The sequence below is a fragment of the Talpa europaea genome, assembly GCF_964194135.1.
Source record: "Talpa europaea genome assembly, chromosome: 13".
NCBI lineage: Eukaryota > Metazoa > Chordata > Mammalia > Eulipotyphla > Talpidae > Talpa > Talpa europaea.
The window spans coordinates 33814625-33832473 of NC_140080.1; the positions used below are offsets into that span (position 1 = coordinate 33814625).

Here is a 17849-nt window from a genome sequence, read left to right on the forward strand (position 1 = left end):
AAATCCTAAGAATGCATTTTGTTTTTAGCAAATATTTCATATATTAAGAAAATTGTAAAAGATCATACTATTAGAGGCATATATGTGGTAATGAAGAATAATATAGACTCATTTAAAGTTTGTTGAATATTGTTTAATTATTTGAGTTACTTAGGTCAAAATGTATTTGTTGTTTATTCGTTTTTTTGTAAGCTCTGTGCTTGGCCAGTTGGAAGACATGATAACTAAAATCTCTCTGTCTTCAAGTAGGTTAGCTTTGAGTCAAAGAGACAATACGAAGTAATATAGATAAAACAATTAAAACTATAATTCAATAGAATATGAAGTAATTAAATGCTATGGCAATACTGTAGATGACTAAGAAGCCCTTACTACTGTTGCTACTGCTCCTGCCACTACTGGCACCGAGCCATTGCTACATCACCCTAAGGTGTTTCCTTAGGGAAAACACCTTGATATTTCCCTTTTTCTTCTGTTTTTATGTGAAATACAAGTATGGAATGTGAAAACTGGGCTGTGCCAATCATTTATTGCAATTCGCAGTTTAAATAAATTTGCAATTTATTTGGTGTGCACCCTTTAACCTTTGAAAATCACTCCTTTTATCAATTACATCAGAATGTATCTCTCATAGTTACATAAAAGAAAGCAATGCATTTGTTAGAACCATCAGATTTATTTGTCTCTTTATAAAAGTATATCTCATAAAAACTTTTGAAAAATGAAGAGAAGTAGATAGGATAAAGGGTTACTCTCTTAAAATCTCTGTGGCACAGAAATTCACACCACTGTTACCATGTTAATCTCATGCTTTACAATATTTTTGTATAGTTACATACTTGAACTCACCATAGTCTACATGCAATTTTGTATCTGACCACTTATTTTCTATTTTATTAACTATTCACAAACATTTAAAAGAGTTGTATAATCTATTGCATTGTTATACCAGTTTTTTTTAATGGAGGTGAGATTCATTGTGGAATCACAGCAAAAGATTTTAAAACAGGGTGCTAAATAACTTGCTTTTGATTAGTAACATTAATACCGTGTACATACTTGTTTGTTCATACTTAGCAAAGAAGTTGCTGCCATCAAGGATATTTTAAATTTCTCTTTGAGGATTCTTGGAGATCATCCAATTCCTTGGGGTTTGAAGTTGCTTTCAGCTAAAAAAAATTTTGATTTTACATCAAGTTGCTTTTTTACTTTCACGTCTCTGATTCATTGCTTTTTTTCAGGAGAGTCTTTTTTAATTTCCTTGTTTTTTTGTAACTTTCTAGTTTTTCTCCTGTTAGTTGATTTCTAGTTTTATACCACTGTGGTAAGAAGAGATCTTATGATTTTAGTCTTGTTGAATTTGCAAAGAAAACGTTCTATGAGCACTTGAAAAGAATGCATATTCTGCTGTTGTTCAGTAGAATGCTTTATCCGAGAATCCAGACTTTAACATGAGTACGTGGAAGCAGAGATGTAATAATGGTACACAGACGAAATGGGAAATATAACAGGTAGAGGTGGGGGCTTAAGGTCCTGAGGTGCTCTCCATCTCCTCTCTGTTGTCTCTGAGAAACTTCTAGGGGGAAGTCTGAAGTTCTTTGGAACTCAGTTTGCAAGCACCAGATTATTCCAACACCTTTATTTTTCAAAAGGTAGTAGGATAGACATCTTGAGAGAGGAATGGGCTTGCCTGAGGTCAAGTTCAATTTTTAATTAACTTAATTGTTTGGCTTAACAAATTACGCCTACTGCTTTCATGTTAGAATCACTTAGGGAGCTTGTTAAAAATACATTTTCCCAGGATTCGTCCTTTCATAGTCCAAAGCAGTGAGTCTAGAGAGAGACCAAAAACCATGTCTCCACATGCATTTCTATGGAGGGGATGTGGAATGTGCTGACTATTCTAGGTATCTGCTTTTACTTAAGTTTTCCCTTTGACCCCGGAATGTAGGGTCCCACTTATCCTTGATGTATAGATTAAATGTAGCCACTTCCTTTTCTTTTTCAAAGCTTTATTATTATTTTTTTAAAGATTTATTTATTTATTTATACAAGCACTGGATACAGTCAGATGTGGGAGGGTGAGAGAATTCACCAGAGCCAGAGTGGGGAGCAGAACAGGCAGAAAGACCGAAGTACACTGCTGAGGGGAGCAGCGGGCGGCAGGAGGGGTCTGTGCGCCATGTGGGACCCTCCTCCGGTAGGCTGGGGAGCAGCCGGGAATGGAACTGGCGCTGCAGAGTCTTCGGGCAGCTTCGCAACCCAGCGCTAAACCGCTGCGCCACCGGGGAGGTCCTCAAAGCTTTATTGAGAATATTTTACATACCATAAAATTCACCAGTTTTTGTGTACCTGATTTTTAGGAAATGTATGGAGTAGAGCAGTCTTCAATGCAATCTAATTTTAGAACATTTCCATCACAACAAAAAAATTCCTTGTGCCCATTTGCAGTCACCCCCAGTATCAAACAGTATTAATCTGTGTCTTCAGGTTTAAGATTGTGGACATTTATGTTATTTGGACATTTATAGTATATATTCCTTTTTTTTTTTTAAGGTTTTTTTTTTTTTTTTTTAAAGATTTTATTTATTTATACAAGCACTGGGTACAGTCAGAAGTGCGGGAGGGTGAGAGAATTCACCAGAGCCAGAGCGGGGAGCAGAGCAGGCAGAAGGACCGAAGTACACTGCTGGGGGGAGCAGCGGGCGGCAGGAGAGGTCTGCGCGCCATGTGGGACCCGCCTCCGGTGGCCGGGGAGCAGCCGGGGATCGAACCGGCACTGCAGAGGCAGCGGGCAGCTTCGCAACCCAGCGCTCAACCGCTGCGCCACCCGGGAGGCCCTATAGTATATATTCTTTTATATTGGAATTTAGGGAAATCTTTAACAAGAAAATTAGGATGATGCTTCTAATCAATATGACAACAACAAAAAACCCTTAATGATGGTTCTAGTGGTTTATGTAAGGAAATTAAAAAGATATACTAGAGAAATACATTAGCATAACTTTCTATTTTGTCATAATTTTGTATTTCCTTTTATTCTTTGTTAGGAAACACTGCACTAACTTATGCTTGTGCTGGAGGATTTGTTGACATTGTAAAAGTGCTGCTTAATGAAGGTGCCAATATCGAAGATCATAATGAAAATGGACACACCCCCTTAATGGAAGCAGCCAGTGCAGGTCATGTGGAAGTTGCGAGAGTTCTTCTAGATCATGGGGCAGGAATCAACACTCATTCTAATGAATTCAAAGAAAGTGCTCTTACACTTGCATGCTATAAAGGTACTTTCTAAACATATATGAGTATTTATAGTTTTTTCCATAAAAATCTTTGAATATTTGAGTATTGAGTATTTGAGTTAATTTTATATTGCTTGTTTTTCCTGTCCTATAAATTATCTAGCAGATAAGAGATTATATAGCAAGTCTATTTAGCCTGTATTTCCTATAACATAGTTTCACAGTGTATGTTTATTATTTTAACTCAAATTTATTCAATTAATTATAAAGACAGCTAAATTCTTAGCACGACTTTAAAAGATTTCCATTATTTAATAACTTTTGTTTTATATGATTTTTCCAACCTTTGTTTCACAAATAATACACACTCAATAATAACCACACTGATAGAAAAAACCTGAAAAACAGAGTATCTTAAAGAAATTTTACAATGACATGTAAAGATTTAAAAAGCACGTAAAGAATATTTTCAGTTCATTTACTTCCAGTGTTTTTAAGTATATGTATAAACAAAGACATACAGACATATATAAATAAAACAATTGTACCCTTAACACTTACAATCTGTATTTTATTTAGTGGTATGTTGTGGACATTTTCCCATCTTAATAACTCTTATAACTTGATGGTCACATAGAATTGTAATTTCAGTTAGAAGTAGATTCGTTTATGTTTCATAAAATCTAAATTACCAATGATGTGAATAAAAGAAAATCTTTTTCTCTTGAGCAAAAAATCAAGTCCAAAGATAGGCTATCTAAGAGCTATTATGGCAGTTCCATTGCAGCAAGATCTCAGAATTATATTTTTCTCTTCTACCATCCTACTATGTAGTTTCTATCATCAAGATTACCTACGATCCATGATGGTAGCTAAAGCCCCAGCAATTCATGTTCTAGGAAGGATGAAGAGGGTAAGGGCAAAATGGGGAATGCCTTCAAGTTTAGTCATCTTACTTTAAGGAGTTTTCCTAGAAGTTCTGCCTTAAATCCCTACTTACTTCACATTGACTATACATAGCAGCAAAAGAGACTGGGAGATGTAGTCTTTTAGTCAGACATGTTGCCACTCAGATGAAATCAGAGTACTGTTTTTAAGAAGAAATGAGAGATGAATATTGGGTAGGGAACTGGCATTCTCTGCCAAATACATCAGATGGATCCACCATAATTGCCTATTGTTGGACAATTGAATTGTTCCCAGTTTTTCACTATTATTAAAAACACTGTGATTACATCCTTGTACAGACATCTTTGCCTAATCTCTGATTATTTCCTTAGGATAAATTCCTGGAAGTGGAATTGCTGGGTCAAAGGGTATGGACATTTTTAAGGCTTTTGATACATATTGCCAAATTGCCTTCTAGAAAGGTTGAACCAATTTACACTCCCACCAGCAGTGTTTGAGAGTACCCTTTACCCCACCCTACACCCTCACCAACACTGGGTATTATCATTCTTTTTAATATTTGCCATTTTGATAGTGAAAATGGTGTTTAATTTTATTTGCGCTTGTTTAGTAGGAAGGCTTAATAGTCTTTTCATCATTTGCCTTTCTTTTTTGAATTGCCATTTCATGTCCTTCATCCATTTTTCTATTGAAGTGTGTCTTATTGATGATTAAGACTTTTTATATATTAAATATATCAAGAGGGTTTGAAATTATTTTGAATGGAGTTTTCTGTGCCTGCTCATTATTACCACAGTGAGTTTATGGTTATTTCAAAGCTGTTTTTCTGAAAAAATAGCCAAACATACTTTAACTGGCATTCTATTTGATTTTGGTGTTCTAATTTGATAGTTTATACAGATTAAATAAAAGAATAACTGTTGTTGCTTTACTTGACTTGTGTATTTTTTAGATTGATTAAATCAAATTTAGATAGACTTTGACAAGAACCTTCTTTTTTTGGATTGGCTTTATAAAACTCATTGATTAATTGAATGCAAAATACTTTGCCTTAAAATTTTTGTACAGGCATCTGAAAGAAAAAAATTCCCTTTTTAACACTTATGTATTAAATTGATCCTCAGGTCTTTAGAAACTTTGTGTTTTAATTTGTGTGTGTTTTTTTTTTTTTTTAAGGCCATTTGGATATGGTTCGCTTTCTACTTGATGCTGGTGCAGATCAAGAACACAAAACAGATGAGATGCATACTGCCTTAATGGAGGCTTGCATGGTAATTTTTAATTGTGTTCACTTGAGATTTTATGGGAAGAAAAGGTTGTGTGTGTTTAAGCCTTTAAAAGTTAGTGGGGTTTTTTGAAAATTTTCATTATAAGATCCGTAAAGATTTGAAAAAATCTGTACATTATCAGAGAGGAAAGGGGAAGTATACAATGGTTTGATAGTAAATCTGTCAGTGTAGGAGACAGTACAAAAGGCAGGCATTGCAAAATCACAACACTGGTAAACTTTTTCTTTTCAACTTTTTAAATTGTTGTAAAATACATGTAACATAAAATTTGCCATCTTAACCATTTTTAAGTGTACGGTCCTTTGGCATTAAATACATTCATAATATTTTGCAACCATCACTACCATTTATATACAGAATTTTTTTTTTAAAGATATATTTATTTATGCATACAAGAGCTGGGGTACAGGCCAGAGATGCAGGGGGGGTGAGAGGATTCACCAGAGACAGAGTGGGGAACAGAACAGGCAGACTGATCAAAATACGCTGCTGAGGGAAGCAGTGGGCGAGACAGGCGAGTTCTGCTGGGCCATGTAGGTTGCTCCCTGGCTGGCTGGGGATCGAACTCGTGCTGCAGAGGCTGCAGATTGCTTCACAGTGCTATGCTTAACCCCTTGGCGCCACCAGGGAGTCCCTATCTACAGAATTTTTCATCTTGTAAAATTGAAACTCTATACCCTGGCAATCACCATTTTACTTTTATCTCTGATTTTGAGTATTCTTTTTTTTTTTTTTTTTAATAAAGAAGCATGTGGTTTTTTTTGTTATTTATTCGTTTGTTTTGTTTATACATGCACTGGGTACAGTCAGAAGCGCGGGAGGGTGAGCGAATTCACCAGAGCCAGAGCGGGGAGCAGAGCAGGCAGAAGGACCGAAGTACACTGCTGAGGGGAGCAGCGGGCGGCAGGAGGGTCTGCGCACCAGGTGGGACCCTCATCCAGTGGCCGGGGAGCAGCCGGGGATCGAACCGGCGCCTCAGAGGCCGCGGGCAGCTTCGCAACCCAGCGCTCAACCGCTGCGCCACCGGGGAGGCCCTGATTTTGAGTATTCTTAAGCACCTCATATAAATGGAATCATATAGCATTTGTATTTCTGTGACAAAGTAATTAGTATAATGTCTTCAAGATTCATCCATGTTACAGTATATGTCAGAATTTCCTTCCTCTTTGAGAGTATATAATATTTCATTGTATGCATAAACCACATTTTGATTGTCCATTTCGCCTTTGACAACCATTTGGCTTTCCTCTGTGCTTTAGCTATTATAAATAATGCTACTGTAAACATGGGTGTACAAATAGCTGTTTGAGTCTCTGCTTTTAATTCTTTTGGTTATATACCCCAAAGTGGCATTTCTTAATCACATGGTAATTCTGTTTTTAATTTTTTGAGGAACTGTTTACCACAGTGGTTATGTATTCCCACTAGTAGTGTCCAGATTTTTGATTTCTCCACATCCTCACCAACAGTTTTTTTTTTAATTTTATTTTTATATTCCCCATACAATTACAACCCCCTTATTTTTACCCTAAGCACTCCTTTCCCCGCCCCCCATCCCCCATAGAGTGTCTCTGGTTCATAGTTGTTTGTTGATTTTGATATTTTCTCTCTTACAGTTATTCTTTTTCCTGGTCCCTTATTTAAGTTTTCTAGATTCCTGCTATGAGTGAGACCATCCGGTATTTTTCTTTTTCTTTCTGGCTTATTTCGCTGAGCATGATCCCTTCCAGCTCCATCCATGACCAACAGTTATTTTCTTTATTTTTTGATGGTGCTTATAATGGTTTGAGGTGATATTGTGTGCTTTTAATTTCCATTTCCCTAGTGATTAGTGCCACTAAGCATGTTTTCACTGGCCATTTGTATATATTCTTTGTAGAAATGTCCATTCAAATCCTTTGCTCATCTTTGTTTTGTTGCCTCTGCCTTTTGTATCATATCCAAAAAAAATCATTGCCAAATCCAAAGATAAAAAGCTTTGTCTTTGATCCATTTTGAGTTAATACTTGTATGTGGTATAAGGTGAGGGTCTAATTCCATTCTTTTGCATGCAGATATCCAGTTTTCCCAACAGCATTTAATGAAAAGGCTGTCATTTCTCAATTGAATGGTCTTCATACCCTTGTCAGCAATATTTGACCATAGGTGTAAGAGTTTATTTCTGTGCTCTGTATTCTATTCTATTTATATCTATCCCTGTCTTTAAGCCAGTACTGCTGTGTTGTGATTACTGTAGCTTTGTATAAAATTTGAAATCTGAAACTGTGAGTCCCCTACTTTATTTTTCTTTTTCAAGATAGTTTTGGCTATTTCAGGATCCCTTTAGATTCTTTATGAATTTTAGGATGGGCCTTTCTATTTCTGCCAAATTACCACTGGGCCTTTGATAGAAATTACATTGAATCTGTAGATCGTTTTGGATAGTATTGACATCTTAACAATATTATGTCTTCTGACTGATAAATATGGAACATGTTTCCATTTAGTTATATCTTTAATTTCTTTCGGCAATATTTTGTAGTTTCCATTATACAAGTGTTTTATTTTTAATTCCTAAGTATTTTATTTATTTATTTTTTGGATGCTATCGTAAATGGAATTGGTTTTGTAATACCCTTTTTGGATTATTTACTATTAGTGTATTGAAATGCACCTGATTTATGTGTTGACTTTGTGTTCTGGTACCTTACTGAATTTATTACCTGTCAATATTTTGTGTATCGTCTTTATGGTTTTCTACATATACAAGCATATCAATTGTGAACAGAGATAATTAAACTTCTTCCTTTCTGATTTGGATGCTTTTTTTTTTTTTTTTTTTTTGCCTAATTGCTCTGATTAGAGCTTTCAGTACTATATTGAATAAAAATGGTGAAAGTGAGCATCCTTATCTTGTTCCTGATCTTAGAGGAAAAGATTTCGGTGTTTCACCATGGAGTACGATGTCAACTGTGGGTTTTTCACATACGACTTTTGTTATGTTAAGGTACTTTACTTCTACTCCTGCTTTGTTGAGTATTCTTAGAAAGAAAGGGTGTTTTATTTTGTCAACTCCTTCTGTATCAGTGGAGATGATCCTATGATTTCCCCCCCCTATTCTGTTAATATGGCGTATTACGTTGATCAATTTGTATATATTGATCTGTCTTTTGAATTCCAGGAACAAATCCCACATGGTCGTGGGATTTTTGCTGCTGAATTACTTTTTTTAGTATTTTGCTGAGGACTCTTGCATTAATGCTTATAAAGAATATTGGTCTGTAGTTTTCTTTGTCTGAATTTAGTATCGTAGTGATGCTGACCTTATATAATGCATTAAGAAGTGTTCCCTCCTCTTCAGTTTTTGGGAAAAGTTTGAGAAAGAGTAGTTTAAGTCTTACTGATATGTTTGGTAGAATTTACTAGTGAGGTAGTAAAGTTCAGTACTTTTACTTGTTGAAAGGTTGTTTTTTTTTTTTGTTTTTTTTTTTAAGATTTATTTATTCAGCCTCCCTGGTGGCGCAGCGGTTGAGTGCTGGGTTGCGGAGGCTGCCCGCAGGCTCTGCAGTGCTGGTTCGATCCCCGGCTCCTGGCAAGGGTCCCACATGGCGCGCAGACCTCTCCTGCTGCCCCGCTGCTCCCCCCAGCAGTGTACTTTATCACTCCACCTGCTCTGCTCTCGTTCTGGCTCTGGTGAATGCTCTCACCCTCCCGCACTTCTGACTGTACCCAGTACTTGTATAAATAAATGAATAAATCATTAAAAAAGAAAAAAAGATTTATTTATTTTTATACAAGAACCAGGGTACAGGCCAGATGCGCGGGAGGGTGAGAGGATTCACCAGAGACAGAGCTGGGAACAGAACGGGCAGACTGACGAAATACACTGCTGAAGGGAGCAGCGGGCGCTACAAGAGAGGTCTGCCAGGCCATGTGGTTTTCTCGCTGGCCAGCCTGGATAGAAACCGTGCTGCTGAGGCTGCAGACAGCTTCACAAGTGCGGCACTCAACCGCCTGTGCTACCAGGGAGGCCCTGAAAGATTTTTTTTGTTCCTGATTCAATTTCCTTACTAGCTATAGATTTATTCTGATTTCCTATTTCTTCATAGTTTAGTTTTTGTAGGTTTTGTATTTCTAGCAGTTTGTCCATTTCATCTGTTATCCAATTTGTTGGTGCGTAGTTGTTCATGGTAACTTAATCCTGGAACCCTTTTTATTTCTGAAGAACCAGTAATAATATTCCCAATTTTATTTCTGATTTTAGTGATTTTAGTCTTTTTTCCTTTTTCTTAGTCCAGCTTGCTAAAGGTGTGTTGATTTTGTTGATCTTTTCAAAGAATAAACTTTTATGGGTTTTTTTTTTTTATTTTGTCTATTCTCTATTTTGCTTATCTCTGCTCTGATCTTTATTATTTCCTTCTACTAGTTCTGTGCTTAGTTTAGTATTTTTCTAGTTCCTTTAAGTGATTTTTGGTTTGTGTTATTTCTTAACCTGATTTTAAACACAAGTAATACCTGAGTATATTTTTTTGGAAAGGATGGTGACATGTAATCTCATAGTAATATATTTGATTTTAATTATTGCTTAAACCTAATTTTGGAGATTGTGGACACATTTTTAATGTTTTTGTAAGCTTCATATTAAAATCCTATATAGCAAATTGACATTGAATATATATTGACTAATATGTACGCTATGGATATCCTATAAAGCATTTATTTATTTTCAGGATAACCTCGGATTAGATTCATCATTCACCTTCAATGCTGTCAACATAAATTCTTTAAAATGGAAGTTAAGGCCATTTTCTACATTTTTTAAAAAAAAGATTTATTTACTTATGCATACAAGAACAAGGGTGTAGGCCAGAGGTGTAGGGGGCATGAGAGGATTCACCAGAGACAAAGTGGGGAGCAGAACAGGCGGATCCACTGAAATACTCTGCTGAGGGGAACAGTGGGCAAATGGTCTGCTGAGCCATATTGTGGGTCAGCTCCCTGGCTGGGGATTGAACTAATGGTGTGATGGCTGCTGATAGTTTGATAGTGCTGAGACTTAACTCCTTGCGCCACCACAGAGGCCCCCATTTTCTACATTTCATAACTAAAAGAACTGAAAAACAAGAAAATTCAATAATCTTTTCCCCAAATCATGCAATTAGGTAGGTAGCAGATGCTGGAGTCCTAGGCCTACCACAAATAATTGTGTAGGTTGTACAAGGTTATGTGATAGCCTGCCTTAGTGTAGGTTTTATTTTTTCTGTAAAATATTTCTGCTATTAACATGTTTACTCTTATTTGAGGCAATTTAAAAATTTTCATTTGTTAGAAAAATTATGGGTAAATTTTATAGTAAAATGAAATATATGTGCCAATAATTTATTTGCATATGCTAACAGTTGCAAAAAGACTTAACAAATTTTCTGTTGACAGCACAAACTTTCAGAATAAAAATATTTTAATGAATAGTACTTAGCAAATGTAAGCCTTTGTTGATAAAGCAATACAGGCAACATAAAACAATACTGGATTTCAAAATTATTTGTAGTATATTTGATCATATAGATAAATCCAGGGACCATTTTACTTCTTTTGTGGGCACATAGATATCATACATATATGCATATCTATAAACAAGACATCAAATACAAAGAAATTAAAGCTGAGTGTTTAAGACAAGTTTAATTACCTAGAAGTGAAAATATTTTTTGAGATGTGATTAAGTAAATACTATGTAATTTCTATTTTGTTGTCCATGACAGTATTATAAATCACTCAGAAGATAGTGACTTATTTGTTATTTCTCATGACTCTGGGTTGATTTATTCCGTTGTTTTCTTTTAGTGGGGAAGTTTCACATGCAGTGCTGTCAGATAGTGACTGGCTAGAATTTCCAACATAATTTAATTCACAGGTTGGCACCTTGCTGGTGATGGTTGGAAGTCTGGGACCTCCTTGGGTGATCTCTCCATGGGCTGTCAAGAATTAGCGTTCTAAGAGAAAGGCTTTAGAATTGGCATAGCATCATTTCTACCAAATTTTACGGACTAAAGCAGTCTTGGAGCAGCATACATTCAGAGGGGTGTGGGAGATAAAATTTATCTCTTGATGAGAGGGTGTGGTAAAGAATTTGCAGTCATCTTTGCACAACTCCTAAGGAAAACAATTCTCAAGCCGTATCTGTATTACTTTATTTTTGAACAAGATAACCTTGTTCTAACAAGGATATGCCAACAATTCAAGGTAAGTAAAGATGATCAGTATAGTACTTATAGGGAAAAGTTAGTTAACAATCTATACAACAAATAAGTTAGTAATTGGAAGAATTATTATGGTTTTTTTAATGACTCTCCTAAATAATTGTTTGCAGGCTACATCAGGAATCTTTCTCCTGGAAATGATGAAAAATATAATACTTTTGAAATTGTGTTTGACTTACATACAGTAAACTGCCAAATCTTAAGTAGATAACTGGAATTTCATATGTATGTATACCATTTAATCAACCAAATTAAGAGATAGTTCTCTAGCAGGTGGCTCACCTGTGCCCTCTCCCAAGCATTACAGTAACCACAATCTTTTTTTTTTTAAGATTTTTTAATTTATGCATAGAAGAACTGGGGTATAGGCCAGAGGTGTGGGGGGTGAGAGGATTCACCAGAGACAGAGCAGGGAGCAGAGCAGGCAGATTTACTGAAATACATTGCTAAGGGGACCACCAGGCAAGACAGGAGAGATCTGTTACACATACATGGGTTAACTCCTTGGCCAGGGATCGGACTTAGTAAGCCTTAGCAGTGATAGTGCTGAGATTTAACCCCTAGGCCACCAGGGAGGCTATGGTAACCTTATGTCATCATAAATATATATTTTTTCTGCCTTTTTCACACAGTATTATTTATAGGAGTATTATTCACATTATTGCATTTTATAGTACTCATTCATTTTTTAAAATTTTTGTGTAGTATTCTACTGTATAAATATGCCACTCTTTATCTAGTCTTGCTATGAGTACGTTTGTGTTGTTTCTAGACTTCCTGTTACCAATAAAACTGCTATGAATATTCTTGTACATGTCTTTTGGAACACATTTTTGTTGAGTATATATCTGGGAGTAAGATTTATAGGTGGGAAAATTCTTGATTTTTAATTCAATTTATTGGTCTGTTCAGATAATTCTATTTTGGGGGGGGTTAGTTTTGGCTTTTATGTCTTTTAGGAACTTGGCCATTTATCTAAGTTATCTGTTTTTTTTTTTTTTTTTTTGCATATAGATACTTTTTATTTCTCTGGTCAATATCAGTGTCTTTTATTCTTGAGTTTAGTAATTTCAATTTTTTTTTTCTTGGTTGTCTATCTAAAGGATTGTCAGTTTTATTGATCTTTTCAGAGAATCAGTATTGGGTTCTCAAAATTTCTCTCTAATCTGCATCTTATTTAATTCCACTTTATCTTTCTACTTGCTTTGGGTTTGTTTTGCACTTTTTTTAGACTTGAGTGAGAGCTTACGTTATTGATTTGAGACATTTCCTCTTTTCAATTATTTGTATTTAATACTCAATTTTCTTCTCAGCATTGCTTTATCTGTGTTCTACAGATTTTGATATATTGTATTTCATTTTCATTCTGTTCTCAAATTTCATTTAAGACTTCCTCTGTGTCCCATGGATAATTTTGATATGTGCTGTTTAGTTTCTAAATGTTTGAACATTTGAAGATTTTTCTGTTACTTTCTGTTAAAGATTTCTAGTTTGATTCCATTGTGATTGGGGGACATACTGTGTATGATTAAACTTCTTTAAAATTTTTGAGGTTTGTTTTATAGTCAGGATGGGCATTTGAAAGAAATGTATATTCGCCTGAGAGCAGGCAGAGTATTTATTCTATGATGTTCATTAATTAGATCTTGTTAATTGATGGTAGAGTTCTACATCTTTTTGATATTCTGTCAAGTTCTAAGAATTATTGAGAGGTGTTGATAATCTCCAATTGTAGTTGTAGACTTGTCTATTTCTTTTAGTTGCTTTACAATTTACATTTTGGAGCTGTGTTTGATGCATTTTTAGAATTGCTCTATATTCTTGGGTTGACCCGTTTATCATTGTATAAAGTCTTTGTTGCTGCTAGTTTTCTTTCTTCTGAGGTCTCACTTATTTGATTTTAATATAGCTACTTCTGCTGTCCTTTGATTAATATTTGTCTGATATCCTTTTTTAAAAATTGTATCATTTATATGGAAGTGAGTTTCTTGTAGACAGAATATATTTTGGGTCTTTTAGTATATACATAGCCCACTGTGCCAATTCCTGTTTTTTCTAATTCATTTGTTTAGACCATTTACATTCAAATGCAACTAATGATACAGCATTTTAGTATATTGATTCTATGTTGAAATTTTTTTTCTCATCCATTTAGTTTTCCCCCTCCGTTTTCTTTAATATAAAGTTATTTGGAAGTCCTTTTCTGTTAGTGCCTGGGTTTACTTTTATTCATTATATGTGGATTATCACTTTTTCCTGCCTTTTAGTATATCTAGTAATTTTTAATTATTAGCTATATGTTGTTGGTGCTTTTTAGATACTCTGGATTACTCTGTTTTCTTTTTAAGACTGTTGATGGTATCCTAGCAAGCAGTGAAAATACCAGTAGACCACTCTAATCCTATTGAAGTTTAATTTCAGCTTAGCTCTTACTCCTAGGGCATTATTGCTTAGTCCTAGAGTAAGCACTCAAGTCTTAACTGCTTGGTTATCTCCCTCTGCTATCTCAGTTGAAAGTGTGGAATATTCACCAAGGTTTCTCTGTTCTGACTGAGTATGGACTCCCAAGTCATCTGACTATTTTCTGCTAGGCATCCTGAAGTCTCATCATTGCTATGTTCAACTCAGGAATTTCCCAAGTTATTTAGGATAATTTTATATAGATTTTTGGGACTCCTGTGTTTTCTTTTTCTGGGGTATACTACCCATACTCCCCAAATCTTGACTATTTGTCTTGCTTTTAGCCTAATCTTTGTTTCTTTGCCCAAAGAGGTCTTTACTCTTTGGTTAGGCTCTCTTTAACTTGATCCATCTTTTGGAAGATGGCAGAGAGAAAGCTAGAGTGAATGTAGCATTTATCTAATGTGTTTCCTTCTTGCAGTTTCGATAATCCTAGTCCAGGCTTCATTGCTCTCCAGTGACCTCTAAACAATTGCTTTCTCATTTTTCCTAGTTTTTATAGTTGTTTATGATCGGAGAGTAAGTCTCTTTAGAGCTACTACTCTCTGATTAAAAGATATTTTTGATGAAACAATACAGGCAACATAGAAAAAAATTAGTTAAGTATCATCAAGCTCTTAATGGAAAATGAAGCCCAACATTTTTTTTTTTTTAAGATTTATTTATGCATACAAGAACTGGGATACAGGCCAGAGTTGGGGGGGAGGTGAGAAGATTCACCAGAGACAGAGTGGGGAACAGAACAGGCAGATTGACCGAAGTATACTGCTGAGGGGAGCAGTGGGCGAGTCAGGAGAGGTCTGCTGCACCATGTGGGCCGGGGATCAAACTCGTGTCACTGTAGTTGTGGATAGCTTCATAGGTTGCGTCTTAACCCCTTGCGCCACCAGGGAGGCCCTGAAGCCCAACATTTAATTAAGGTTTCTTTAATTCTTGAAAAAGAGTTCAAAAATGAAAAAGAATTGTACAAATGTATAATTACTTTTGCATTCAGTTTTGGTTTTCATTAGCAATATTTTGGTCATTATAAAATATAGAACAATACAGCATATGACTTTTTTTTTTTTTAGAGGCATGTATTTTTATTTATTTGTTTGTTTGTTTTGTTTATACATGCACTGGGTACAGTCAGAAGCACGGGAGGGTGAGAGAATTCACCAGAGCCAGAGCAGGGAGCAGAGCAGGCAGAAGGACCGAAGTACACTGCTGAGGGGAGCAGCGGGCGGCAGGAGAGGTCTGCGCGCCATTTGGGACCCTCCTCTGGTGGCCGGGGAGCAGCCGGGGATCGAACCGGCGCTGCAGAGGCCGCATGCAGCTTCGCAACCCAGCACTCAACCGCTGCGCCACCGGGGAGGCCCAATACAGCATATGACTTTATGCTAAAACAAGAGTTAAGGCCTACACAAAAATTTGAAGAATTTGAAACTAAAGAACATTAGTGGTGTTTGAAGATAGCCCTCTCTGAGTGTTTTGTTAATTGCCTTGCTCTCTACATATATTGATACATGGTAAAATTATTTACAAGTGAATATTTGTTTTTAAATCTTTGTAAAATGTTTTGCCTAATTGCAACAAATAAGTGATGAGGAAAATTTAGGATAGTATCCGCAGGAGTTTTACCCCCCAAGTGGTAATGATCTCACAGAATTTGTTACTATTTTTGCCAAGCCTTTCTATCATAGATCTAACACAGTTTCTATGCTTAAACATGACAAGTTTGAGGGATAACTAATTGTATATGACCAGACAGTAGTATAAACAGTAATTATTTTGACATGCCATTCACTATGGAATTAACAGTTTTTTGAACTTAAAAGAATGTGAAAATTTAAAATTCTGTGGAATTATAACTGTCATAAATCTCATTCTCTTGGAAATATTTGCGCTTGCTCAAAAAAAGTAAGGCAAAATAATATTAATTGACTTTTCATAAGACAGAGCTTAAATTTTCCAAATGGGAATAGTAATTATATATATATATATATATATATATATATGCATCTAAGCTACCTCTCCTTTTCTTCCTTTCCTTTCCTTAATCTGTTGTTTATTTTCTCCCACTTAAAAAAAAAAAAACTTAAAAAAATTTCCTTCCTTTTTGCTTTGCTTGTGAAAATCTGCAGGATGGACATGTAGAAGTAGCACGTTTGCTTTTGGATAGTGGTGCTCAAGTGAACATGCCTGCAGATTCATTCGAGTCTCCATTAACGCTAGCTGCCTGTGGAGGACATGTTGAATTGGCAGCTCTACTGATTGAAAGGGGAGCAAATCTTGAAGAAGTTAATGATGAAGGATACACTCCCCTGATGGAAGCTGCTCGGGAGGGACATGAAGAAATGGTGGCATTACTCTTAGCACAAGGTAGTGTTACTTCTTTAATAAAAACAATCAATTCGCTTTGGATGTTTTGTCAGTATCAGTGTAGATTACTTACAACTAAAATTTTTTTGCACTGATTATAGGAGAAACTCCAAAAGTAAAAATAGTAGAGATGATAATCACAATTCAGAGCAATTAATATCTTTGTCGTAAGTCTTTAGCAACTAGTTTTATCATATATTATGTTTTTTCCCCCTTCTAATGCCAGGAGCAAATATAAATGCCCAGACAGAAGAAACTCAAGAAACTGCTCTTACCTTGGCTTGCTGTGGAGGATTTTCTGAAGTTGCAGACTTTCTGATTAAAGCAGGGGCTGATATAGAACTTGGGTGTTCCACACCTCTGATGGAGGCTTCTCAGGAGGGTCACCTGGAGTTGGTTAAATATTTACTGACTGCTGGTATGTAGCTTTAAAATGTCTTTTACAAAAAGGCTTTTATAAAGCTTCTATAACTGAGCTATTTAACTTGTTCATTTTATGAAAGTTGAAGCATAGTTTCACAATTTGATTGTTCTTTTTAGGTTCCCAAGTCTCTAAAAATGTAATTTTTTACATTGTTTCTTGTTATTAATTTTTGCTTAATGACCATAAAGCTTCTCATTGACCTCCTCTCTATTGAATGATTTGTGCCTTCTGGAGGCAGAAGTTAGTTCTTCCTACTCTTTGTTAATAAGAGGAGATTGGAAAAAAATATTTTAAAAAATTAAAGGAGATTGGGATGACATAATAGAGACTATAATTTGGCATCTTCAATCTTGATCATTTCTTCACATTTCTAAGTCTTCTCAAAAATTTTTTTTAAAAAAGAGCAAGTGAGATTTTCATTTTGGGGGCCAGAAGTACTTAATTTTAAAATAATTTTTGCTTTATACATTGTTAAGCAGTAGTAAGAAAATAAGTACTTTTATATAGATTATTTGTAGTTTTATAAAGCAAAGTAAAGTTATACCAGAAAAATTTATCCAAATACAGATGTAAACTTTTGTATATCCTTTAGAAAGAATATAAACATTTTACTTTGTCCACATCTAACATGTTGTTTAAAACTTGAAATATAAGTAAATATGTAAAGGAGAATAAAATATTTAGCAGAACTATAGTATTCATCCTTTTGGGACTTCCACTCTTAACATTAATTTGAATATAGTAGGCCAACCTCAGTTTTTTCCTGAATTATTATTAGTTTCTTTATAACTTTGGATGATTTTTTAGCTTTTGAACAAATGTATAAAACAATCATACAAGCTGATCTCTTCCTCACTTGGATACTGTTGATTACTATAGTTAGTGTATACTTTTATTCAGCCTTTGTTCTGCCATCATTTTTGTT

At 35.3% G+C, this 17849-nt stretch overlaps 1 protein-coding gene across 5 annotated transcripts in view; it reads left to right on the forward strand.

Annotated features, from left to right (window-relative positions):
* LOC311183083 (ankyrin repeat and KH domain-containing protein 1) overlaps positions 1-17849 on the forward strand; it is a gene marked incomplete at both ends in the record, with an annotated part of 132094 nt that overhangs the window by 46804 nt on the left and 67441 nt on the right. For all 5 annotated transcript variants that reach the window (XM_084252332.1, XM_084252333.1, XM_084252334.1 and 2 more), the window contains 4 exons: positions 3051-3284; positions 5328-5422; positions 16263-16500; positions 16727-16918. In XM_084252332.1, the coding sequence (XP_084108458.1) occupies positions 3051-3284; positions 5328-5422; positions 16263-16500; positions 16727-16918 (759 nt within the window). The remainder of the gene's footprint in view (positions 1-3050; positions 3285-5327; positions 5423-16262; positions 16501-16726; positions 16919-17849) is intronic.